The 27,133-nt window shown below is 46.0% G+C and overlaps 1 protein-coding gene across 1 annotated transcript in view; it reads left to right on the top strand.

The window, feature by feature from the left end:
* The window catches only part of LARP1B (La ribonucleoprotein 1B), a 76,854-nt gene extending 50,168 nt beyond the window's left edge, over positions 1-26,686 (top strand). The window contains exons 11-19 of the mRNA XM_044681318.1: positions 6,525-6,893; positions 12,613-12,736; positions 14,740-14,951; positions 16,565-16,671; positions 21,114-21,274; positions 21,804-21,948; positions 23,351-23,460; positions 23,776-23,903; positions 25,179-26,686. Of these exons, the coding sequence (XP_044537253.1) occupies positions 6,525-6,893; positions 12,613-12,736; positions 14,740-14,951; positions 16,565-16,671; positions 21,114-21,274; positions 21,804-21,948; positions 23,351-23,460; positions 23,776-23,903; positions 25,179-25,430 (1,608 nt within the window). The 3' untranslated portion in view covers positions 25,431-26,686. The remainder of the gene's footprint in view (positions 1-6,524; positions 6,894-12,612; positions 12,737-14,739; positions 14,952-16,564; positions 16,672-21,113; positions 21,275-21,803; positions 21,949-23,350; positions 23,461-23,775; positions 23,904-25,178) is intronic.
* The last annotated feature ends 447 nt before the right edge of the window (positions 26,687-27,133 follow it).

Below are 27,133 nucleotides of genomic sequence, written 5' to 3'. Positions count from 1 at the left end.
GACTTCCAGATTTGTCATCGGAGGAAGTTCTCTCTCTCTGGCACTGCCGGATTGTTTGGCAGCCTGAACTAATTGGCTCTCCATTCCCTGGGCCACAACCCCATTCTCTTCGGTATCCCCAACTCTTTACCTTATGGCTAGCCCACTGTTGTGCCTGGATCCCTGCATGGCACCTCTCCTTAAGCTCACAGCCAGGAAACTGTGGGACCTTCAAATAAAGTCCTTATTAAGAAATGTTTCCTTTTGCCTTTACGGCACTCATTTCAGCCCCACCTGTCCCCAAAGAAACACCACCAGAAACATCTGACTACGAGAGGCCACCTGCCCAGTCCCCCTCTGTGATGAGGAAACAGACCCAGAGTGCTTATAGGGCTTGCCCAGGGTCCTACAGCTAATGGGAGTCTTTGGCTGAATTTGAATACAGGTCTACTGACTCTGGTCTGGTCTCCTTAACTTTGATGAGCAATTGCTGACCCTCAGCTCTAATTCTGGAAGTATTTGGTTATCGGTGATTGGCATTGGTTTCTTAATTATTCATTTTGATTTAATCATAATTTATGTTAATTGACCTCTGTTTATGACTTTAAGAATTGAACATTTGAACCAATGAAAGAGGAATTTATGGCTAATTGTTACCTTTGGATGGGTGAACATTTTCCTTTTTCCCAGCTCCTTGAGGACAGCTCAAATAATCAGACCTGCTCAAAGGTACCCATGATGGGTTACTTTATCACACTGATTTAATCTGGGTGTAAAAAATGTAGTTCTGGAATGTATTTGCATTAAAACTTCAGATTACATCTTGTTTTTTGCTTTGATGATTTTATTCATCTATTGATTAAATTCCTCCCTTTGGGCTGCTCTAAAGCATTTTCCTAAAGTTCCTTCTCAATGGGGACATTCTTGTCAGGGAGGAAAATGTATTACTTCTTGTTGACACTCCTCAGAGCTCTAATCCCCAAGTTCCTGCCCAATAAGTTTCTAGAGCACTTCAGGGCATGCAAAAGTACTTTGCTTATAATAATACTCGAGTTTGGTGTAGACATTTTTATCCCTCTTTTCCAGATGGAGGCACTTAGGTCAGAAGGTGCCATCTTGCTCTTATTGCTACAGCAAGTAGGCTCAAGCCCATACGTCATCTTTCTAAGTCTAGTGCTTTTGCTCTTGTACCAGATGGCCTCAGAGGCCGGGGCTGGTGGGACACCGAGGAGGCGTGCTCCCTCAGGGTAATAAAGGGATAGCGAGCAGCTGGCTGGGGTGGTCCTCTCGTTCTTGTGAGTTCAGTCGTGCCCATGATGCCCATGGAGTTTTCTTGGCAAAGATAACTGGAGTGGTTCACCCTTTCCTCCTCCAGTGGATTAAGGGAAACAGGTTAGTGACTAGCGCAGGGTCACACGGCTAGTAAGTGTCAGGCAGATTTGAAGTCAGTCTTCCCCTCCCGACTGTTCTTTACCTCATCAACAAAACGATTTTGAGTACTGCATTGGAGTGTGTGTGAGCTAGATGTTGCCTGTGCTTAAAACGTATGCGTGTACTTATGTCATACACATTTAATACAGTGCTACTATGTCATTTACATTAAGAAAGATAAAAATGAGACAAAGGAACACTTCTAAAACAGAATTTAAACTTTATTCACCGTACCCCGCCCCCCAACCTTGCTCTTGCTAAGAGTCTGAATGGTAGATTTTAGCGAGAAGTTCCAGAAGGTAGCAGTACTTTGTTATTTTGGCAACCTTGTGGATCTTTTGGACACTTGGTGGTAAATACTTTTGCTCTCACCAGAATACAAATCCTTAATATTTAGGGAAATTTTTACTCTTTTTCACGAACAATGTTTCACTCCTTAGGACTTGGTTTTAGTTGGTCCACATGTAAAACAGGACCTTGAGAAAGAAGATAGGTAGCATGGGCCTGCAAACCCAGGACAAATACATTTTTGCCCTGTGTTGATTGAGTCATGTGGCCCATTCATCGATTCTGTTCAATTGGAATTTAGCTCTTTTGTAAATGTCCTTAAAGAAGAGTTTTCCAGATGTCTCATCACTGTGAGGTAGATGGTCTTAATTCATCCCCATCTTGCAGAAGATAAAACTGAAATCCAGACCAGAGGTTCCAATATTTACTTTTAGTATGTGAGCTTGGGTAAGCCATCCTGACCTCTGTTTTCCTCATCAGTAAAGTGGGAATAATACACTTACACTGCCTACTCCCAGAACTGTGATTGATTGTTGTTTTGGCAAACTTAGCAGAAGTGGTTGCGTTTTTCTGTTTGTTTAGTTTGAACTTTGTCATGTGGTGGAAGAAGGAAGACCTTTCTTAGGAAGGGGAATGTTAGCTCTGCCATTTTGGGTTTGCTTGTAGTAGGATTATTAGTATAATTTTCAGGCTGCAGTTTCTTTGTAGGAATCTTTTTCAGACACATGTCCCAATTTATGAGAGTTAGTTTAGTTCAGACTTGAATGTCCTCTGTAAAGATGCTTTGTGGGAAGTGAAGCTCAGCGCAGTGGAAGTGCCTGGATTTGTGAGGTCCCGAGTGAACTCTGCCATTGTTTTGGAACTGCCCTTTCTCAGGATACCCTGAGGAATACATAACCATGTGACAAGAGAGGCTTTGGGAGGGGGCCAGTGTCAGCCTGCATCTCAAATAGTGGCAACAGAGGGTCTGAAAGATAACAACCATGTAAAGAGAAGAGCTAACATTCTCTTTCTGGGCCCTCCTTTGGAGACCGCTCTGCAGAGGGCTAGTGACAGGACCGACCGCTTAAGGGTAGCGATTCTCCTCTCTCCTCAAGAGGAGTGTCAGTGGCTTGAGTTCCCAGGCTTTGTAGCAAAGAAGAGTTTTATTTTTTCTTGTCTCTCAGATGAAGTACATTTCAGGGAAAATCCCGGTGGGCCATGGACTATCCAGTTTCCCTCAAAGCTAAACAAATAAAAATATTTGTATTAATGTGTTTTTTTTAAGTTGCAGTCATTTCCAGCTAAACAGTTCTATCCTTCCCCATAGACCCTTCTTCCTTCGTTCATATTAAAAAAAAAAATTCATATATATAGGTTTCTTGCCCAAACTGGCTTCTCTTTTAAAGTCTAATATATTTCACATGTAACTTTCATAACAACCCTGCTTGGTAGCCTGGCTTCTGTGCTCTTGGAGCCTGTCTTTATAATTGAGACAAAAATAGTAGCTAAGGGAAACCGCCAGCCAGGGAGGGTCATGGATATTCCACATCTATGCTTTGTATAAAGAGGAGAGGACCCTGCTCTGTCTTCTCTCGAGCAGGAAGGGGACTGGATCACTTTTAGAGAGCTTAAAACCTTTTCTTTTTCCTACAGACTTAAGGCCCTGGCATAGGTTCCAGTGAAGTTGGCCCAGAAACTAGACTTCTGATTAAGTCCTCACCCTAAGTTGGCCAAATGTTGGCCCATGTCCTGTGGAGGCCACCACTGGGATCCATACACACATGTTGTAAGAGGCCCCAAAGAATTTTAGGTTATTGGGTGTCCCCTACTTAAAAGGAATTCACATAATTGAGTTGAACCAATGAAGAATTGCATGCTGGGCTGTATTGTGCTGAATGTAATGGGGGGTCGTATGCCTGGAACAGCTTTGCTGGATGAGCAAAGTATAAGTCAGTACCAAATGAGGGTAGAACTGGAGGAAGGGTGGCATCGTGGATGGGGCCTGGTCAGAAATGAGGAAGTGTTGAACCAGTAGGAAATAAGCGTGATGGCCCAGGGTTGGGGCAGGGGGCGCGGTGTGCCACAGATGATTATTAGTGCTGCTTGATGGAGCAGAAACCAGCTCTGGATTTAGAGCACTCACTTCCATCTGGAGTAAGTCACTTAACCTTTATGAGCTTCAGTTTCCTTGTCTCTGAGCTCCCTTTAAGGTCTGTGTCTGAGGCCCTCTGAGCTTAGGTTTCTAGGCTGCTAAAAGGTTTCCAAATTACTTTGCCTACAGAACCCTGGGAGGTAGGTAGGCATAAGGATTCTTTCCATATTACAGATGAGGAAACTGAATCCTAGAGATGAACTGACTTGCATAAGAGCTGGGTGTCAAAACTGTAATAGTGTGCAGGTGCTGCCAATGAAGAAGCCAGCGTAGGCATTCAGGAGAAGGATGTAAAAAGTACGGGAGTGGCGCAGGGTCGGAGAATAGAACTGGGTCACTGGCAACTAGGAAAGGTCATGAGAGAGCGGCGGCAGCCCGAGCCCTTCTCTTCTCCCGGTGTGCACACTGATCGAGGCTCCTAGGATTAGGGCCAGAGATCGACTACCTTTCAGTGAAAAATACCGTGTCTTGGTCTTGTTAGACTAGAACTTTTTGTAAATCCCATTTTAAGCACTTTTCTTCCCATTGGGATTTTATATTAACCTTATTGGGATTAGAGAGTTAGACGGGGCCCTTGTTTTGAGGGAGGCCATTGTACGGAGAGGACATCAGGGGCAGAGGCAGCTTCTTTGACTCTTTGGTGTCTGTTTTGGATTTCCACTTAGGTGCGTTGATGAGGTAGTCATGGCCAAGGAGGCCTTTTTTGTTCTTGGGTGAACACACTGTAGGATGGGAGGGAGAAAAGTGGCAGCAGCAAGGGGGAAAGCCCAAGTGTGGGAGTTCAGTGACTTACTGAAAGGGCTGGGGAAAAGCCCCAAACCTTGAAGGTGTGTCGCTCATCGTGATATGAAGAGGCTTCCCCTAGGAATTATGCCAGCCTTCTTAACCTTGTTGGTGGGCCAGAGCTCTGCGTTGGCCTGGGATGAAAGCCCCAGGACTGGACTGCCCGAGAAACCAGGGCTATTGAGGTAGTTCCCAAAGGGAGAGCTCCTAAGCCCTGCCATCAGACAAGTGGGCAGCCTGGCTAGCGTCAGTTCAGAAGTTCCTCCACTCATCTTGGTGCATTCTGTTTTAAGGTGGGCGTTTAGTATGGAAGTAAATGGATTAGGGGGAGACAGTACCTATGTTGGTGCTAGATGAGTTTTTATCCTAGGGAGAAAGTTGGGTGAATAAGTCATTGTGTACCTGTCTTTTAGGCAGGTAAGTGGCACAGTGGATAGCATGCTAGCTCTGGAGTCAGGGAGACCTGGGTTAAATTCTGCCTCAGGTACTTTGCTTTGTGACTCTGGGCAAGTCATTTCACCCTGTTTGCCTCAGTTTCCTCATCTGTAAAGTGAGCTGGAGAAGGAAATGGTAAACCCCTCCAGTATCTCTGCCAGGAAAACCCCAAATGCAGTCGCAGAGTTGGACACTCTTAAAAGGTGTCTGAACTGAACAGCAGCCACCATCCTTCAGCCTCAAAAATGAAAACCAAATGAAGTTAACTTGTAAATGTCTTATGTTGTCTCTGTTGAAATATCCCGGCACTCGTGGCCTTGTTTATGTAGTTGAAGGCATGTGGTTTCCTCAGATGGTCCATTGTTTTTTGAAGGAGCAGGGGCAGGGAGGGTAGGGTTCCATATAAGTGATTTTGGAGTGTTCTGCAAACGTAATCTAGGCATCCACTGTGGAGCTAGTTTGTCTTCGATGCTCCCCGGGGATGTGGGTGAATGCCCCAGCTGCTTCAGTTCAAATGTCTTGGATTTTGTTCTGCCAGTTACAGAGTGAGTGAGTCCTCGGTGCTTCCTGCCTGTGCCTGTGCCACTGCCTTTTCACTTCCACCTCAGAGGATTTATAACTTAGTAGCTCAAAGGCATCATGGCCTCTTCTAGAAGCAACTCGTCTAGAGCAACCAGGTGGCTCAGTGGATAGAGAGATGGGAGGTCCAGGGTTCAAATCTGGCCTCAGATGCTCCCTAGCAGTGGGAAGCTGGCAAGTCACTTAACTCCCATTGCCGAGCCCTTGCCTTCTGTCTGAGGGTTGTTAGTAAGACAAAGTACAGGCTTAAAAAGGGGAAAAAAAAAAAAGACGTATTTTTTGTTGATGTCACATGGTCTCCTTGTTCCCCTCGTGTAGACTCTTTAAATTCCCCGTTGTTTCATTTTTGTTTGCTTAGCAACGTGCCTGGGATATTATGGGAGGCATTTAATTTATGGGCATTGAGCAATACACATAGTAGATAAGAGATATGTGCAAGCATTAGCACGTTGCCCTAGCTGGGGTTCAAGAACCAGATCTGAGGCTCTACCTCCCAGCCCTCTAATACTGTCATATGCAGACTCCGTGGTGATATGTGTTGGTCACTGGGACTGTGGCCTACACCAGTGAAATCATAGGTCTGGCCTCCTCCCCACAGGGTTGTCCCACTAAGTATTTTTCTAAACTTTCTTGGATAGGATCCGTAATTTTGAGGTTTGATTAGACAATCCCTAAATTATACGTGTGCATGTGTGTGTATGATCTGTGAAATCCAAAAGTGACCTTTTGTAAGTAGCCACTTTGCATTTTTTGAGGCAAAAAAATATTGATCTCATCCCCTTGGCTACTTCGGTCCAGGGAAGAGGCTGATGACATGCAGGGCTGCTTGAGTCTGACTTTAAAGACTAGTAGACGTGAGTGTTCTAAATGTGAAGGGTGCCTCCTTGTTCTTCAGGAGTCGATGGGCACAGCTGAAGAAGCATCCAATCAGCCCCAGCAGCCTTCAGAGGAACAAGAACAAGAGGAACTGGATTTTTTGTTTGATGAAGAAATGGAGCAGATAGAGGGACGAAAGAACACATTTACTGATTGGTCTGACAATGATTCCGATTATGAAATCGATGACCAGGATTTAAATAAGATCTTGATTGTGACTCAGACACCGCCTTATATGCGAAAACATCCTGGTGGAGATCGTACAGGCAACCATGTGTCTCGTGCCAAAATTACATCGGAACTTGCTAAAGTCATCAATGATGGCTTGTATTATTATGAACAAGATTTGTGGATGGAGGAAGATGAGAACGAACATGCAACAATGAAGGTAATTATTTTGATCATGAAATCTAGTGTTGACTTAATTTTTTCGGTGAATGTTTAAATGAGATTTCTTATTTTCTTATATCGTCTTAATGTATTCTTCTTCCAAAGAACAGCAGTATTATTGTTCTAAAATGTCGTTTCCCTTCTTTGTCATCAGGCTTTCTGTCGTGAATTTTGGTGGTTCTCAAGAGAGAGTTTTTGTCAAGAGCCAATTTAGCGCACAGTTATTGATCTTAAAGCATATTTTGGCCTTCAGGGGCAGTAAGAGCTTTTTGTTACAAAAGCATTGTATTAAATAGTACAGGTTTAAAGTTGAACAAATTACTTGTTCTCATACAGAATTTTTCAAGTGAGCTGTTTAAAATGAAAAGATACTTTTTTCCTTCAGAAGAAACTATTTTATGTTTAAAAAGCTATATTAGGGGGCATCTGCGTAGCTCGGTGGATGGGAGAGCCAGGTCTAGAGACAGGAGGTCCTGGGTTCAAATCTGGCCTCAGATACTTCCCAGCTGTGTGACCCTGGGCAAGTCACTTGACCCCCATTGCCTACCCTTACCACTCTTCTGCCTTGGAGCCAATACACAGTATTGACTCAAAGACGGAAGGTGAGGGTTTAAAAAAAAAAGCTATGTTAAAATGCCTCAACCATAGCTATATTGGAAATTTATGAAGTTTTTAAGCTTCAGAAAATTATTTTCTAGCCCAAATAATTCTAGGTTTGAAGAGGGAGGACTATAGTAGAAAGAGTGCTAAATCTGAAGAATTAAATTTGAATCCATGACCACCTGTGTGACCTTGGGCAAGTCACATAATCTCTGGGCTTCAAGTTATGCATCTATAAAATAGAGGGGGTTGGATTAGATGATGGACCTCTAAGGTACCTTCTGGCTTATACATCTATCATCTGACAATCTTGTAAAGACAGTTTTAGAAAGAAAAAAGTTATCTTTTTAAATATATTTACAGAAACATAGCTAATTACAGAAAACTAGGAGATACTTAAATCCCAGGTAGTTGAGAAATGAACCAACTGGCATATCACTGTAGTAGGATATTATAATGCATTTAACAGCAGATAAGAGTAACAGAAAGCAAGATCTGGGAAGCTGGCTGTCTGGGCTGTCTGAATGCAAAGGGAAGAAACCCAAATGAGGTTGGTATGCATGTTGCCTGGGACTTTGCAAAAGCAAAATACAGCACTTTAGCAGCTAGAGGAGACTTGGGGGAAACAGAAGGGAATATCTGAATTGTGTAGATAAATGTATGTTGAAAGTCATTAAGGAAAGTTCAATTGTAAATGTAATTTTATTTTATTTTATTTTGTTTAAAGTTAAGTTCAGAATAAATTTTTTTAGCAAAAATTAAGATTTATAAGCTTTTTGTACAGAAAACCTTTTTTTTTTTTTTAAACCTTTTTAACCTTAAGGCATAGCTCAAAGTTGTCGACCTCTTCTGGGAAGACTTCATGAATTCTCTTGTCCAGAGAGGCTGCTCACGCCTTTGAAAGCTCATAGCACTTTGCTTTTCACAGTATATATCAATATCTATCACATGTATGTATATGTATATTCCATTCTGCTTCATAATAGACTTAATTGGATACAGGTTTCATCTGCTCTGTTAGACTGTAAGTTTCTCCTGGGCAGACCGTCTTAATCTTCTGTGCATTTCCTCATCACAAAGCGTCTTGCATAGAGCTGGAACGCAGGAAGCATTTGTTGAATCCATTTCATCTGAACTCATGTTATTGGAGAATAATTTCAGGATCACAGTGAAAGTGAAAAATGGAGTTCCCCTCTTTGTGCTATTAAAAACTAGCCCGTGGCCTCCTTTGGTGTAGTTTGGAAATCGATCTAGACATTTCAGAAAATTAGACTTGCCGCTCTCTCTCTGTGTGAGTCATTTGGTAATGAAGGCATGTTGCAGGTGGCCCCAAATGAGCAGAAAACTGAGTTCATAGCTGGATTGAAAAGGTAAGACTCAAAGGCAATCGCAGAACAACTTGTACCAGAAGATAAGGACTAACTGGTAGAGATGGTCAGATGAATAAGATTCCCTTGACACAGAAAGGGGAGAAGGCTTCAGAAGATAAAACTTGAATAGACACTCCCCCACCCCCAGTATTTATTGGGGTAGTAAGCTAGAGTTACCTAAAGAATGACCTCAGGGGAAGCTCAGCTGCAGAATATAGTGGCTTGAAGGACACTGCAGCACGTAGACACATTCTACCAAGAGAAACATGGAAACCAGTTAGGAGGCTATTGCTGCAAGCAGAACTACATGGCCAGACAGCAAAATGGGAGGAGAGGAAGAAGTAAATTGAGAGCGATTTGGAGGTCAGAATTTACGGTGTTTATTGACTGCAGAAGACAAAGGAGAGGAGGCTATCTAAGATGCTTCTAGCTTAGAAGAAGCTGATGACATAATGAGATATTAAGCAAGAGAAGTACTCGAGGGAAGAATAGAAAAGTCTGTTTTGGAAATGGTAAAGGCAAGCAGCCGGCTCAGCTCTATCCATGGAGAAAGGTCTCCTGCGCTTTCAGGGACGGGGCTGGTAATGAAGAGTGGGGCTCTGTCGTCTAGAAGGGAGAGCGAAGCTATGAGGGTGGACATGGCTGCCCGTGAGAGTGAGTGCGGAGAGAGCCCGGAACCCTGGGGATAGGGTCTGCACCAGGGCTTGGGAAGGAGGAAAGGAGCTGAGACAGGGGAGAGTTAGAGTAAGAAGCTACTGGGGTCACCAGTGGGAGAGAGCAGCTTTGCTGGGACTGTCCTCATTTCCCTCTGCTGATGGCCCTGGGGAGAGTGCTGGAGTCTGAGGACGTGGATGCGAAGGCCAGCTTGGTCACTCACTGCTTATGTGACTGTGGGCAAGTTACCTTCCTCCTGAGGCTCAGGGTCCGACTTGCTGACCTCCCAAGTCTTTCCTACTCCCACAGTATAGCATTCTGCCTCCTAGAAACAGCTACTCTAGTTGACAAACTTAAAAAAAAAATGCAAAATTTGGATCAACATATTTTTTAGATCCCTTTCATTTTAAAATGTATTCCTTGTAGTTTGACACTTCAGACACTGATTAAGTACTTGCTATGTACAAAGCACTCTGTTAGGCATTAGAATTAAAAAAAAAAGAAAAAGAAAAAAGAGTCCTTGCCTCAAGGACTTAATGCATTTGATAGGACACCACTTGTAAACAGTTGACTAAATGCATGATGGTTAGAGGGGAAAGAGACCAGGAGAGTGCTAATAACTGGAAAAGCTTCCTTTCTGCAGGAGATGGCTGGATCCTGGGCCTTAGAGAGAGGTAAAAAAGGAGTGCATTTGAGGCAGCGGGGAACCCTGTGTGCCAAGTTGTGGAGGCTGGAAATGAGATGTCAAATTCAAGGGATACTTCGTGTGTTCATTTGGCTATAATGTAGAGTGTGTGAAAGAGAATCTGTAAAGGTATGTGAGAGCTAGATTATGGATAGCTTTAAATGCCTGGCTCAGGAGTGTTACTTTGTCCTAAAGGCAATAGGAAACCTTTGGTGATTTTTATTTAGTGGCCCAGTGACATAATATTAATTTTAGACAGTTATTTGGAGGGTAGATTGGAGAGGGGAGAGACTGGAGACAGGAGACAAATGAATGAGGAAGCTATTAGAATAGTCTAAGAAAGAGGTGATTGAGGCCCTTTACTCAGGCATTATTGGTTGTGTGAAAGAAGAAAATAGGGAGAGAGATACAAGAAACATTGTGATGCTACAATTAAAAATACCTGGAAACTCTTGAGAAGTTAGGAGAGGGAAGAGTAGATGTCTCTAAGGCTGTAGGCGACCAGAGCAATGCTGATGTCCTCAATAGAAATGGGTCATTTTGGAGAAGGGAGAAGGGGAAGAAAATGAGTTACAGACCGAGTTCCATTTTGAACATGCCGAGGCTGAGATGTCTAGATAACATTCAGGGGGCATAGGTCCCGCAGACGGTTGGCCACGCAGTGGGGCATTGGGGCTCAGTATGTGGGCTCATGAGTCATCTTCAGGGAAATCAGTTGAACTTCTTCTGAGAAGGGGCTGGCATTTCTAAGAGTATAAATGGTGGGTAACAGGTCAGTGATGGGCCAGGAAAGGAAGCTGAGGTAGAACTTTAAAAAAGGTACCATGCAGAATGACTGGAGGAGGAAGAGTCGGCGGAGAGGCCGAGTAGGGTAAGGATTGAGGGAAGACCACTAGATTTATCCACCAAGCCATCATAACACAGAGGGAGCTACTTCAGTCATGCTGTGCACTTGGAAGACATCCTGCAGGAGACTGGGAAGTAAGTGGAAGGGGAAGAAACAGAAGTGACAAGAGTTAGATGCCTTTTGGGGTGTCGGCCAGGAAAGGGAGAAGACTTAAATGCCAGTAGCTTGAGAGGAATAGCAAAGCTAAGCAAAGTGCTTTAAGACCCTGTTGTAGATAGTAGGAAGGGGCTAGTGAGGGGGGAAAGTGGAAGATGATGAGAGCAGGAGGATGGATCATCGAAGAGGAAGTCTTCCCAGGAAGGATGGCCTTGGCCAACGACAAAGAGGACTTCTCCCTTAGAGGATGATGTGGGAAAGAGGGAGAGAGTGGGGCCATAGAAGAGCTTTTAAAAGGTGGGAGAGCGGGAGAGAAGAGGAGCTCAGGACGGGCCGGCCTCTCTCCTGTCAGCGAAGTAGACGAGCCTTGCTTCCGAGGAGGGGGATGGCTGAGGGAGCAGGGATGACGACACGGGGGACTGCCACAGAGAAGGAGACGCAGTTTCTCTTGGCTATGAGGAGCCCAGTTGAATGAGTTGGTTTAGTGGCGTTTGGTAACACCACAGAAGGATTGGGGTGGGGGGGGAGTGGCTTTGGTTTGAGGAATGGCAAGGTGGGATCAGGAGGTAGAGCATTCAGGGGCGTCAGGACTGAACACCCTCCCCCCCATGGCCTGGCAGAACAGGAAGGGCATACACGGGGGTCTGGGCTGGTGAGCTGGGAGACACGGGCGTGGCCCCAAGGAAGGAGAGCAGGCTGGGTCAGAGGGACTCAGGGCCACAGGGGGAGTGAACGAGTGATGCAATTGTATCTGAAGGAAGGAAACTTAGTTGAGTGATAGAGAGGAGGGGAGGGTCCTCAAAAGGTGGGCCCAGCCCCATCAGAATTGAGGGCAAATGGGCTGGTTAACATGGGAGCATTGTCATCCTGGCTCTGCCCTCGTCTAGTTGTGGCTCCTGAGATGAATCTCTTACCTCCTGGGCTTCCTTCCCTGATCTGGGAGGGCAGAGTCCCATTGGAGGAAAGTTGGGGAGCTCCAGAGAGTGGAGACCCAGCTTGTCTGAATTAGAATGAGAAGAGGGGAACACAGGGATATGTGGGGAGGGGGGAAGTCCTCCTCTTTTCCTGCTTGCTGAGCTCTGTTGCTCTTCACAGACTGCCTGGGGGCCTGTACAGCTGGGCACTAAGCCCTTGAGCCTTTAATGGCTGCTTCTCATGGCTCTTTGTAAGCCTGGGAGGCCCCAGGGTGGGATGGCCTGGGGCTGGGTAACTGCTTCCAGCTGTGGGGTATTGTTCACAGTACAATCCTTTAATGACCAGTTCTATTGATTTTTGTCCTGAACATTGTGACTCCGTGTTGTCCCTGTTAACAAAAAGATTCATTTTTTGAAGTTGGTGTACAAATTGTCTTTTGTGAGCTTATTGTCCAATTTAGTAGTAATGTAGCTTCCTTATTCTAATTCAGCAAGAAGTTGAAAACTTTAAGAAGCTAAATCTAATTAGTAAAGAGCAATTTGAGAATCTAGCACCTGAACCTCCCTTTGAGCCAAATCTAGACGTTCCTGTAGGACCTTCGCAGTCTCAGCAAGGTATGTGCATTTTGTTTTTTCTCACACTTTCAATTGCTTTCATGAGATGTCCCTTCTTCTGTTTGGGTTTCTTGCTTCTTGATCAACATTATGATATCCAGAAAGAGCATGAACCAAAGTTTTCTCTCAATATGGCCTGTACTTATGAGGGGCTAGAGCCCAGAGGGCAGCCTGTCTGAGCTGTGAACCCCTTGGCTTTGGGTGACCCCTTCCATTGGAGCCTGTGGCAGGAAATGGGGGCAGGGAGTGGGCCCCTGCTGCACACTAGGCCCCTCGCCCGGGCTCACACGGCTAGCTACGGGTCTGAGGCCGGATGGGAGTCTGGGCTTTGCCCACTCCAGCCCCTCCCAGCCTGGCCTAGACCCTCCGAGCCACTTAAGGATGGAGTTGCCTATGTCATGTCATACCCAGGGTAGGAGAGAAATCTCTTACACTGGCTTTTTCCTGTTGGACGTTCCATATCCAGGCATTGCACTCACTTAGACAAACGCCCCCCCCCCCGAAAGACCATGTGTAATCGCCATCAGAGATTGCCGTTTCCGTGTTTCTGAGAGGACGGGGAGGTGCTTCCCTCTGTCCGGGTCCCCTTCTTCCTGTGTAAGTGGCGACCACGGAGTGTCAGGTCAGGGATCGGACGGCCCGGGGGCAGGGAGGCTCGGGATGGGCCAGCCCTGTGGCTTCCTGATTCACACCCTGCCAGCTGCTGCCGTGGGGGCCCAGAACTCGCTTTCATCTGTCCAGTGAGGCGGTTGGGCCCCATGGTACGAGGCGGCTTCATTCTCTCACGCTGTTGTTCCCTGCTTAGTCTCCTGCTCACTTGAGAATTTACAGGACCCAGAAGCGTGCAGGGAGATGGGAGGGAAGGAGGAGGAGGACAGTGCAGAGTGTTCTCAGACGGGAAGCCGGAGAGAGCGCCGGCCTCTTTGGTGACCTCTTAGATGCTCGGGTCACAGGCAAATGGGAGGAATTCATTCACCAGCTCACTGCCCTCTGCAAAGAGAATGGCCACCCCTGCCCTGCTCTAGGAAGTCAGGATTTTTTAGTGAGAACAGCATGATTGAATAGTCTTTCTTGTATTGGAAAATGCCAGGCAGTCTTTGGGGGTCAAGTTTAGGACTTGATCTGAATGGTTGTCCTGGCCAGAAAAGCTAGGGGACCCCCCCCCCCAGATGGCAGGGTCTTGCAGGGGAGAGTCCCGGAGAGGAAACCTCTGACTCATTTGTCAGGGGAGCTCCCGGCAAGTGCTGCCCCGTGCCCCAAGAAGGGGGTGAGAATTAGAGACATCCCCAACGTGTGCCCGAGGAGATTTTAAACAGAAGGCTTCCCAGCAGCTGCCAGCCTGACACTCTGTGGTGCTACCTTTTTAAGCCCACAAAACAGAGGCAAAGTTTGTTTTTTTAATTCAGCGACTTTATACCTCCTCTGTCAATTGTTCTTGCAAACATCAACCATAGGCTGTTCTGCTTTTGTATTTTTAGCTAATTGGCGGGGGTTGGGGGAGAGAGAAGTGGATTTCCTAAAAATGCCAGCGGCCAAAGGGTGCCTGGGTCCATGGGCCTTCCTAATGGGCTGAGCCCTGAAACAGCAGAGGAGGAGAGCTGAGAACGGCCTCAGTCATGAGAGGCCTGTGTGGATGGGCATAGAAGAGAAGGCAGGCAGTGTAATGAGGACTAGGTAAGAGAGCTGTGTTGGGACAAGTCCCATCATCTAGTACTGCAGAGGGAAGCCCTCTTCCATACCCGCTGGTAGGTTTATCCCGCCACATGCCACTGGGCCTTTATGGACCCTGCCTTGAAACCTGACTTATATGAGAGTGAAAAGACGGTGAGCTCCGAGGACAGTGGGCTTTAGGATTCCTGACCTCAGCCCCAGAGCCTTGACGTCTTGGGGTCTCATCCTGTTAAGCTTGTTCAGAATAAGGATTGCCCCCTTAAAGAAAGAATGCTCATCCCAGCTGAGCCCGGAATTTTGCTAACATTTCATTGTGTTCTCCTATTTTACAGATTTGACTGATGAACTGGCTCATAAATTATTTGGTATTTCAGAAGTATCTTCAACAACAATGGCTCGTTCCTTGCCAACTGCAGTTCCAGAATCTCCAAGAGTTCATCCTGCAAGAACACCCAAAACACCCCGCACACCCAGATTGCAAGATCCAAACAAAACACCAAGATTTTATCCTGTTGTGAAGGAACCAAAAGCCATTGATGTGAAGGTAAATGGAAGAGTGCTGGAGCCTCTGTTTAACATTAAAGGAGAATTTTTTTTTTAAGTTTCTCTACACTTTTCTCTCCTCAATACTTCTGTGCTCATACCTCACTGGTATAGATATGCCTTTGTATTGATGCCATTCTTGTCCAAGAACTCCTTCCCGTGAACCCTGGGGTCATAAAATACTTCAGACAGGGTCTGCTCACTGAACTGAAAAGCATATTGTGGGTCAATGGGTTGGCTGGTTTTTTGAAGAATAGTGGGCCAGTGCTCGGACCATCGGGCTGGCTGTGGCTTCTGCCTCACTTCCATGTGCATGTGGCTGACCACCCTTTTTCTGGATACCCCATTACCTCGAGTAGCTTTCATGGTCTCCACTACCTGTCTCCTTAAACCACCATCTGACCTTTCTATCGCGATTTAGATCATCCAGAATTTTTATTCTTCAAAGATGGCGGTGGTCCAAGATTTGCTGCCATAGTGGGGAAAAGTGTTTTTGAAGAGGATTTCTTCTATTTTTTGGAGTAGATTGGGATTCCTGAAAGCATTATGTAATTTCCCAAAGGTTCTACAGGCCGCTCTTCTCTGACCCTACAGTACCGGTACTGGTCACCTAATTCAGCATGCCTATTCAGCTGTTTTTCATAGTCTCGACATAGCCCTTTGTCCCTGTTTGTGTTTACATGTGGTGACTGGTCCAAAGGATCTCTCGTGAATGGTCCCTGTGGATTTCTGGGGCTCGATTCGATGGATTCAGGGTCATCTACAAATAGAACTTTTTGGAAGAGCTCATCGTCTTTCAGCACACTCCCCTTCCCTTTAGAACTCTGTAGGACGTGGTCTGAGAAAGTTGCAAATGTCTTTGTGCTGACAGCTCTTTTGCTTGATAGTATTGATTTCAGGATCATTGAATAAAGTTCTCTTTGCAGTTGCATAGGGTCATCTCTTTGACTGCACATATTAAAGAACGTTTGGGGAAATAAATGCCTTGTTGGAAGAACTTTAATGCCTCAGTTCATCCTACCAAGTCATGCTTTTTTTATCATAAAAAATGAATATTGCAGAACCTTCTTCTCTTTACCTCTAGTCAGTTTTGTATCTCTGATAGTATGTCGTGCTTTAGAAATTGATTTGCAAAAAAATCTCTCTCCTCATAATTTCCATCAAGGCTCTCCGTATCATGAGAAGCCGGGCATAGACATTGCTGTTGTCTCCTCTTCTCTCAGATACTTGGAAAAGCCATTGCTACCTTCAGAGTATCTTCAAGATATTGGAGTAAATTTGTGAACAAAATTACCTTAAAGATGATTTCTTTTGTTGATAAGGAAATTACTTCCCTGAATTTGGGTAATGCAGGATAATCAAGGATATCATGAAATGATGCCGCATCCTAAGAAATTATACTCCCTTACCTAGCAAAACTACTTGTCTAAGTTATGAGACTTGTATGTGTGTGTGAGAGAGAGCTGTTTGAGTTTTGTGACTTCATATGATTTCACAATGTGTTATCCATAGTATGAAAATGTTTTTGCTGCTTTACTCTCAGAGGGTTTTAATTTACTTGTTAAGTTCACACTACTGAAAAGTAATTGCAATGTTTGACTTCTTTTCTTTTAGATTCCAAGAAAGAGAAAAACACGGCATAGTACAAACCCCCCTCTAGAGTGTCATGTTGGTTGGGTAATGGACTCCAGAGATCACAGGCCAAGAACATCCTCTGTCAGGTAGCTAATCTAAGTGACAGGATATTTTGTTTTTCTTGATTGCAAGTTGTTAATGGTGAAAAAAGACTATTGAGATTTGTAGTGGCATTGGAAATCAGCGTGTTGGCTGCCCTGGGGAGAGGCAGAGACGGCTTCCTCTGTTTTATTCCCTACACCTTCCCCCCAGCTGCTAACACAGCGCCGTGCACACAGGAGGCATTGAGTGAGTGAGTGCTGAGTGAGTGGGCAATGTTTCTAGAGCACAAGAACCCACAGATTGGAAAAACAGAAGCAATGTAAGAAGGGGAGCAAAGGAGCGAGGCTAGAAGGAACACCTGGAAACAGTAGTGTGGTGCTTAGTCCAGAATGAGCAATAGTTGGGCTGCAGGGGATCTGCTGGTCAAGTACATGAGCCGGGCGGCCCTGGTTTGGAGGGGCTCCAGAGCCATGGCAGGGGAGTGCTGGTCACGTATCCCGGCAGGGGCTCCCCCAAGGCACGGCCGGGACTGCCGTCCTAATGGTCGTTTTACTCGGTACACCTACAATTCAGGCTAATTAGCTGTTCTTTCTGTTTTCCAGAGGTGGTCTGGTTTGGGGTGGGTCCTTTTAGTTCTTTTCCTTTGACTTTTTAAAAACAATCGCCTATGAGTGTTTTTCCGTTTCTCACATCACCGGCGTATGCCGTGTGCCTCCTTCTCGTCCCTGCGTTTGTCCATCTCTGTGTCCCCTGGGAGCCGTGCGGGCAGTCCAGCCGATGGTTGTGTTCTGAGAATTCCTCCATGTGCTCTGAGGCCTGCTCGATGGAGAAGTGTTTCTGGGGTGCTTTTGTGGGAGTCGATAAGTAGGAGAGCCGGTTCTGGAGGGATGAGGGGGTGGCGAGGACAACAAGAACCTGTGCCACACCAGGCTGGGCCTTGGGTATGTTGGATGGAGGGCTTCTCTGCGGAAGAGGCCAGGTTGGACCTCACGTACGTGCATTAGTGCATGTTTGGGGAGATGCCATTCTAGCTGGGTGCAGGAGGGAAGCCCAGGTTATACTTAGGCCACATTGTGAGGGATTTCTATTCAGAGCCAAAGGGCAGTTTACATTCTCTTTTAGAAGCAATAAAGAGACCAGGAAGTCTATTGAAAAGGTGTTTTTGGCAGCTATGGGGAAGTTGACTTAGAAGGGGGAGACCTCCCATAAGTACAGCATTCAGGAGTTCAAAAGAACCTCAGCAGCCCTCTAGTCTATACAAAAGAAGGGGCTCCACGCACAGTGCCCCCCAAAGCCTTTGCTTGTTGCAAAGCCTTTGCTTGTTGCAAAGCCTTTGCTTGTTGCAAAGCCTGTTTTGCCCGCCTCTAGCAGGTGCCTTCACCCCCTATCTCCTGCAGCTCCCACCCTCAGGAAAACGAAGATGCAGAAAAGGCTTTTCTCTTCCCGGGGTCCCTGCGCTCTGGCTGCATATTTCACACGTGCACACACACACAGTCTCTGTGTCTGGGCCTGGCCTCTCCCCTGCTCCATATATGACTCATGGGTCACGGTCCCGAGTGCCAGGCTGCCACATGCCCCCCGCCCTGCTCAGGGAAGCCCAGCAAGGGCCCCTGCCCCCTTTTAGGGCAGGACACGCAGACCCAGTGACTGGCCACATCCTTCCCAGATGACCGACGCCCATTCCCGCTTCTCCTGCTTCTGCTCACCGCTCTGGAGCGGCTCTGTCCGTCTGCACTGCTTTTTCTGATGGCACCTTCCTTGCCCCCTCACCATCCTATCCCACAACTTCTTCTGCTGCTCCCCAACTGATGGGCTTCCCCTCCGTTCCCCATTCTTTGCCACCCCAAAAAGAGCTGTTGTAGACGTTTTTCTACAAGGAGGACCTTTTTCTCTGATCTCTTTGGCATCCAGATCTTGTAATGGCATTTCTGTGTTTTTAAAATATATTTTTACTGCTCTTTTCTGCTTTTACATTGTCTCCATTTCTCTCCTCTCCCTACTCATCCCTAGAGAGCCATCCTATAGAACGATGCCCTCCTATTTAAATAAAAAAGGAGCTTCCCAACATGAATTTCTCTGCATGATGCCGTCATGCATGCACACACACACGCAGTGCCGAATGACGGTGCCTTTGTAGTGCAATCTCCTGAAGTAGACTGACCAGACGTAGCAATCTCTTGGAATTGTAGCTTTTGGATGCTGGAAATCACCAGGGGGAGAAATCATTGAGTTGAGGGGTTTTTCGTCTTGTGTGTGGCCTGGCACTCTTTGGGGTCTGTGGAGGCCTCGGGGGCTCTTCCTAGAACAGTCTTTGGAAATCCTCTTACAGCGCAGACCCCTCTGGGTGCAGCTCCCTCCGCTTTCCATTCCAAACCCTGTTGTTGTGTGTGACTCCGAGCAGGCCTTGGCCTTTGCGGGCACACCCGCGGGGCCCGACGCGGGGGACTGTCCTCTAGCTTTGGGGGGGCTCGGCCCTCCCCTCCGACACCGGGCATCTGAAATGTTCCTGTGCTCTCTGAGCGCGCTCCCGGGGCAACTCCAGAAGCTCGCCCAGAACATGAGGGAAGGCTCTGCCCTGGCTGCGGCGAGGTGGCGTGAGGATAGAGCGCGGCCTGGAGTCGGGGACGCCGCCTCCTCATCTGTCAAGTGACTCGGAGAAGGGAAGGGCAAACCACTGCAGTATCATGGCGGGCCCTTGGGAGTCGGACAAGACTGAACAGCAGACGTGGGCCGTGGGTGCGCCTCTCCACGAGGTCGCCAGCCACGAGGGCTCTCCGGTACAGCCCCAGCAGGCCCATCTCCAGACGTGGCCGGGTAGTGGCTAGAGAGCCGACGTCATCGCCGGGGCCGTCTTGGTGGCTGCAGTCGGCCCGCCAGAGCCAGCTTTCCTGCCGTGTGTGTCGCTGGGAGGGGGTCCCTGGCTCGTGTTTGTGTTTGGCCTGGTGGGCTCCTTTAGGCAAGGAGCCCTTCTAGGAGAGGGAGCAGACGCCTGGAGGGTGTCCCCTGCCACGGCTGCCCTCTGAGCCCTTCCGCTTTGTGCTCCGCCGCACTTGAATTCATCCCACGGAGAGGGCACGTCGCAAGGTCTGCGCCCCTTCTCGATCGTAACAGCCCCCACATGCGGCGTGCCTGGGGGTTGGGCCAGAGGAGCTCGTCCCCCTGGGAAAAAAGTGATTTTGCTGGAACAGATTTGTTAACAGGACGTGGCTGGATCGCTGTCACAGGATTCTCAAGTGGAACGTGGGAGGAAGTGGATCAGGCCGCTTCTGGAAGCCTCAAAGGAAGCACCCGGGAAAACGTGGCATTGCCTATATTCGGAGGCCACCTCGAGTCTCCGGGACGCCCCGGGGATGGGGTCCTTTGCCCCCCTCAGAGCCCCGTGCTTTCGTTTCTGTGAGCTCCAAGCCCAATAGACCCCCAGAGCGCGTGGCTGCCTCTGGACCTCACGCACGCTGGCGTCTCTCCTTCCCACTCCCAGAACCTCCATCAGGCTGCCCAGAAAAGGCCAGCTGCGGAAGGCTTGCCGCCCGCTCGAGTATAGAGTCCTTGTAAGGCTTCTTTTTTTACTGATGAAGCTTGAGCTTATTTTGGGGAACTGCACCCAGGGAGCTTTAAAATCTGATTTGCATGGAGGCCTAATTATGTCAGGCCATCCAAGAGCCCACAGAGGTGAGAGTTCGCCATTTTAAGTCTCCCTAGCTGCTAAGCGGCTACTTTGTGCAGAGCTTCTGCTGCCCATCACTCCCAATTTCTGTTACAGATATTTACACTTAAAAAGAGTCATTTTGGCTAACCATGTGCTTTATCTGTGGATTAAATGTGAACTGTTTGCCGAGCCGTTTGAAGCAGTTCGGAATAATTCAGTGTAATATGGTGGTCAAGAACTCAAGCAGCAGCCCTTGGGCCGATCCTAGCCAGGTTCCTGAAAGTGTCCGTGCTCTTCTCTCGGTTGTCATGGGAAAGCGAGGCCGAGGAGGAAAGAGGCGGGCAGCGGGTGCTGGCACGGGAGGATGCGAGTTAGGGAAGCGCCGGGAGCCGGACGCGCCCCGGCTCCTCTCAGAGGGGCCGTCTCTTGTGCCCGGGACCCCGTAACCTTGCTACCTGCCTGAAGGTCAGCGACACCAATATTATTACTTTCTTCTAGTTTGAAAAACAAAATTGATGGAGCCGTTTACTTATCATTATTTTCGAATTGCTTGAGTTTTTTAGTTTATAACTTTCTCCTTCTGGTTTTACTTATGCTTTGGTTCCTTGTAACATGGATTCCAGCTTCTACAAATGTTTTAATAGGCTAGTGAATTAAATAGTTTTTGAAATAAGGCCAGTTTAAAAGAATTCCAGTAGTGATAAGAGAGTGCCAATTGGTTTGATTCTTTGCTTGCTTGTGTAGCACATGGGGGCAGGGGTGGGGTGGTGGGGCCAACCCCCCCCCCCCCTTTACACTGATCTCCCAGTCTGAAATTTTTTTGTTTTTCTTTTTTAACAGTAGTTCCAATGCTTCCCCTTCAGAAGGTGCACCACTGGTAGGAAGCTATGGATGTACCCCTCATTCTCTCCCAAAGTTCCAGCATCCCTCTCATGAACTTTTGAAGGAAAACGGCTTTACACAACAAGTATATCATAAATATCGCCGAAGGTGCCTAAATGGTAAGGTTCCTCTAGAGCTAACTTTAGGAGTGTTAAATGAAAATGTTTTTTCTGTTAACACAGTATTTAAAACTATATGACATTTTATATCAAGTTTTTGATATAAAATTAGAATTTTATGGTAATTTTTATGAAATTAGAATGTCAGAGATTAGCTCTTAGAGGTCAGCTACCCATAAAGAGTATACCTTTTGATAAAAATTTACTTAGGAATTTTACAGTAGAAAATTTATTTTTATCATTTCCATGTTTTTTTAATATTTGAAAATGAAAACCTTTATGAAATGAGCATGTTTTCATCTTAAACTTTAAAATTTCAGCAGTGATTGTAAGGGTATTGGAAAATTTTTCCAGATTTCTTCAAAACTTTAAAATATTGGAAAAAATAAGAAAATGATTAAGGCATGATTTAGCCCTTTTGACTTTAATTAATTTAAAATATTAATTTTCTTGATTTAAGCTAGTCGATTAAAAAATACATATATCTATATCTATATATAAACACATTTTATCATTCAAATTTTTCCAGAGAGAAAACGCTTGGGAATTGGCCAGTCCCAAGAAATGAATACCCTCTTTCGTTTCTGGTCCTTTTTTCTCAGAGACCACTTCAATAAGAAAATGTACGAGGAATTTAGACAACTTGCTTGGGATGATGCAAAAGAAAACTACAGGTCAGATGGGTTCCCCAGACTGTTGTTTTCATGTGGCAGGTGACTTTTCAGATAATACCGATAGAACCTGAATGATCCAGCCTCCTCCTTCCAGAGGCCTTCCTGAAGCGGCTTTACCCCTGGTGCCTTCACATCATAGTAGCATTTTCTTGTAACCCGTCAATATTTTCAGTAGAGCCACATGTAATTAGATGTGAAGAGTTGGATGTTGTTTTCTTTGTGTGTCCAGCCCTCAGATCTCTATAGTGGCCGTGAGGGTGAGGGGGGGTAATAATCAGCATTTATCCAGCGGCTGCCCACCTAGCATGGGCCTAGCATGGTTCCAGCATCGTTTCGAGTTCCATCCAGATAAAATCTCAGCATCCCTCGGGAGCAGGGGCTATCCTGATCCTTTCTTTACTGTCAGGAAAACTGAGGCAGGGGGTGGGGAAACAACCTGGCCCAGCGGGCCTTTGCCTTCTCTTCACCCTGTGCTTTTCATAGCCACTTGGTTTAGTTGAGATGGGAGGGGAGCAATACCCAAATTTATCATTCCTGGGGTCAGGCTTCCCTAGGAGAGATGCCCGCAACAGGCCAGTCCAGCAGCAGAACCAACGTGCTCCTGGAATCGGCCGCCTGCCCGGGGCTTCATTGCCTCTTAGCCTAGGGGGGCTACAGGGCCAGCCTACCCAGAGGGGAAGAGGAAGGCCTGGAGCTGTGGTGCTGGGGAGGTGACTGTGGCCCAGGAGGAGGCAAAGCTAGAGCAATAGCCAGGCTTGAGTTAAACTGTCTCCTGGGAGGAATGGTGCCCGGGGATTGTCCCCACACAGCTCCTCCTCAGTTCCTGGACACCTTCCTAGGGAAGAAGCAGGACTCACTCCCGGCCTCTCTCTGGGAAGGCACTGCCCGGAGCTCAGCCCCAGCCTGTAGGGTGGCGCGTGCCAGGGCGCGTTGGCCTGGGCCCTAGCTTTGCTAGCCCTTTGGAAGAAAAGGAGACGACTGCCCACACACCTTTGTGGGGCCCCCTTCTTTCTGGGACGTGCTCAGTTTCAGATTTAAAAAACAAATAGAAATGAACTTTGGATTGCATGCTAGTGACCTTGCATATTCCCTCCAGTATCGCTGATGACAAACCATCTAGGCCTCCCCGTTGGGGGGGACCCTCATCTTTATCCTGCCACCCAGAGGAGATCAAGGAGCCCTCAAGCTCTTTCCAGGACCACCCTATGGCCTTAGCTGTGGGGACCAGATACAAAGGAAAATCTCTCACAGAAAGGGACATTCCAGATTGCTCTTGTGGCCCACCATTTAGTTGTATCGAATGAACTGATTATGTCATCACTGATTGCATCTAACAATTCACTGACTGTTGATTGATGGAACAATTAATTGTTTCTCTCTTGCCTCCATCATCCCTTTTCAGATATGGACTAGAATGTCTGTTCAGGTTTTATAGTTACGGACTGGAAAAAAAATTCAGACAAGAGATCTTCAAGGATTTCCAAGAAGAAACCAAAAAAGATTATGAATCAGGTATGAAGAGCTGATTTGATCCAGTTTAAAATGTGGGACCCGATCCTGCTAGTGAACAGAGTGAGGACTGTATAAACACAGGACATCCCAGGGCGAGCTGACCAAATAGAGATCCTTCGAGCTGCTGAAGGGCCAGAGCTGGGCACCCGCGGGAACTGGGCTGTTGGGGCACGTGGACGTTGTAGAGCTTGTATTGTGAAGATGTTCCTAGTCGGTTCAGACTGTTAATCATATCGAACATGTGCCCTAGGAAGAGGATGGCTGCTGGAGATGCTCTCCGCCACAGTTGATGGAATGTTTATGTTCTATCACCAGGTCAGCTGTATGGATTAGAAAAGTTTTGGGCTTATCTAAAATATTCCCAATCCAAGACTCAGTCTATCGACCCAAAGCTTCAGGAATACCTCTGTAGTTTTAAGAGGTTAGAAGACTTCCGAGTTGATGTAAGTTTTTAACTCTTCCTCTGTCATCTTTTTATAATATTCATATTTTTGTCTGAAGTGGTTTGTCAGCACCTCGCTTACACTTTTCCCCCTTAAATTTTCATGTTCTATTTCCTAATTTCCCAAATGAAGCTTTTCTGATGGATTGTTCCTTTGTATGAACGTGGGTGGTTGTCCCTGTGCTCTGAGCCCTGCTGGAAAACACGAGTCATTAAGGCATGTGACCCTAAAACAAAATGTTTTGCAACTAGTTTGTTGTGCTTTCTAGTCTTCTTTGATATTAGTTAGTGACATTCTACATGTTTGAACAGGATGTCCTTTTAGTTCATCTAATATGTTATGATTATCTCGAGCACCAATTCGAAAAAAAGTTTTAAATTATAATCTTACTGAAGCTTCTCCCAAGTACTGCCTGGACCAATGGTTCTCGAATGCTATGGTGGCATCTTTGTGGGTTTCTAAAATATCCTAGGCTTTAACCCTTCCCTTCTGTCCACCTAACCATCCCCCTTTGCTTCCGTTTGCATCCTCCCAGAAGCCACAGTCTTATCTTGTTAACTGAAGCCCACCAAACAGCTGTTCAAAAATTGACAGTTGCAGTATCCATGACCCCTTTGCAGCTCCCTCCCCCCAAGATATTTGGACTCTCAAGTCTGAAACCCAGAGCTTTATAAGGACTGTGGCATGGTTCCGGTGCAGTGGGGAAGGAAAAAGGAGGATTATGGGATAAAGCAAAGAAAGAAAAGGAGGAAGAGAGAGAGTGGCCCCCGAGATTTAGAAAGAAAGGGAGAGAGCAGGCAGACCTTTGGATCTCCTTTCTGTGTCCATGGATTTAGTGGCCTGGGCCAGAGTTGCTTGAGAGGTCCATGGCTCTCCTTCCTGGGAAAAGAAGTCCCCTTCCAGAAGGTGCTGCTGAAGCTATGTTTCTCAGCAGGCCTACTCAGCCAGCATTTGTGCAAGGCTGTAGCCTGTTGATTCCTGTTTAAAAGCAGCCAGGAACCCAGTCTTGCCTTCAGTGTTATCTTTAGAGAAGAGGGAGGCAGGATGACTTTAGCCAAAGACTTTAGAGTACAAATCATGGGTCCTTCAAGAAAAATGCTAACCAGTCATTGGGTAGCCTGAGAAAGGAAAAGGACTTGTTAGGACTCGTAAACAGCAGAGCCCAGTTTGAAATCAAATTCCCCTTGGCCCTAGCCCATGATTCTTTGGCCTTTTTAAGCTGCCAAAATCCACATCTTTGCTTATTTAAATTATATCCTCTTTGTTCATACACAGCCTCCTATTAGTGAGGAATTTGGGAGGAAAAGACATTCTTCAGCTTCTACTGGTGAGGAAAGTAGTCGCCGTAGACCTCCATCGAATTCTTCTTCAAAGCCACTCAATGCTGCCAAACCTCCTGCTACCCATCAGCCTCAGGTCCCAATAAACTCTCCCCGAAGGAATGCTTCACAGGAGTCCATTGACAATTTCCCCCAGAACGGCACTGCCTCCGAATCAACAGACGGCGGCGAGATGCCCGAGAAATAGACTTTTGTCAAAGCTGTTTGCCCTTGAAATCAGCATTTACATCAGTATTTTATTTCAAGGATCTTTGGGGAAAATGTTTTCATGCTTGATTGTGGGGGTCGGAACAAAGCAAGGGAAGACAAAAAGGGTAGCATCTCCTCTAACACAAGAGAAATTCCAAACGTTTTCCCCTAATTTCTAGCGGACTAGGTTAGGTTTGGGGACCTTCAATAGAGATCCTCTAGTAATGTCTTTTGGTTTCAGTATTTCTGTCTTAGAGCTATTGTTTACAAAAACTGCATTCCCTTATTACGTGCAACAACAAAAATTGGAATGCCTTACATTTCAGCTCATGCTTCTTAAAGAAGAGAGAGTTTGTTTTATTCACCTCAGCCATAGAGCTTTCTTCACCCATTTTCCCCATTATCAACTAATATTTGTACTTATCAGAGACAAAGGAAGATTACGTATGTATATTTTAAATTCAGAAAGAGGATCTGAAGCAATATGTTCACTCCTAGATCTATAAATATTAAAGGAAACCTTTTTTACACAAGTGGCAGTACATGGGAGGAACGGCAGTTACATGGAAGTGGATGCACTCGGGGTGCTGGGCTTTCGCTTTTTGGTGTGTGTGTTTTTTGGGGGTGGGGGTGGGAAACTCATATTCAAGATCTCCATAGTTAGTGTTGTGTTGGGTATGGAGTTGACATCTATCTGCTGGTTAAGTTTTAGGAGAGATTTGCTTTTTAAATTGATTCTTATATATGAACTTGAGCAAGTAATTGAAAACTGGGTTAGGGCTGATTTGAGTATTGTCCTAAATTCATTAAATCTTGCACTACTTTAAATACATCTGCTGTTCAAACATCCGCAGGTGGCTAATATGACAGTCAGATTAGCCTCAATTTAAGAGGTATTTCGTTTTTCCATTTTGTTTCTTTTAATCCTTATTTTGTGCTCATAAAGTGTTTACAAGAGAGTTATAGCAGATTGATTTCTAATTTTTTTTTTTGCCATTTCAACTGATGTAAATGATAGTTTCAGTTTATTTTGTGGGAGATTAAAGAAATAAAGCACTCATTCTGAATTGATTCTGAATTGATTTTTAATTTTTTTTCTGTTAAGAGTATATTTATTTCAAAAGCTGGAATTTAAGAATTTTGTTAAGGGGATAACTTTTCATTCTGTGAGTTAAATCTTAATGCCAACCTTGTGATGAATCCATTTTTATGTTGAACGGTTTGATTCAAATACATTTTGGTGTTGAACAAGCATTTGGATGTCTTAACACTGAATTCTTTTATCGTCTTCTTAGGAGGGAAGGGGGGTGGTGGGTGGTGGTGAGGATTTTGTCCTTTTCTCATTCGACAGCACCGAAACATACACTACTTTGGGTGGCAGGTAGAGCAGCATGGCTCTTTCACCAGTGCTAAATGTCCATATACGAAGATATTTATTCTTCGGCGTGTTTCCGATAATTCGGGGACTCGTTTTTGTCATTTCATACCTTTAAATAGTAGGAGGTTGTCTTCAAATTGTTTTACCTTTCAGAGAACACGTTTTACCTGCAAATGGCTAGATGATGCAATATGGTTTTAGTGGCTTAGAATCATTCCCTCTTCCCCCTACCACCCGGTAGTATGTAAGCTCCATGAGGGCAAGGACTGCCATTTAAACATCTTTGTACCCTCCGGCCCCTAGCATGTAGCTGGCACTTAATA

The sequence above is a fragment of the Gracilinanus agilis genome, chromosome 6, assembly GCF_016433145.1.
Source record: "Gracilinanus agilis isolate LMUSP501 chromosome 6, AgileGrace, whole genome shotgun sequence".
NCBI classification, from domain to species: domain Eukaryota; kingdom Metazoa; phylum Chordata; class Mammalia; order Didelphimorphia; family Didelphidae; genus Gracilinanus; species Gracilinanus agilis.
This window is presented reverse-complemented; position numbering and strand designations above follow the sequence as displayed.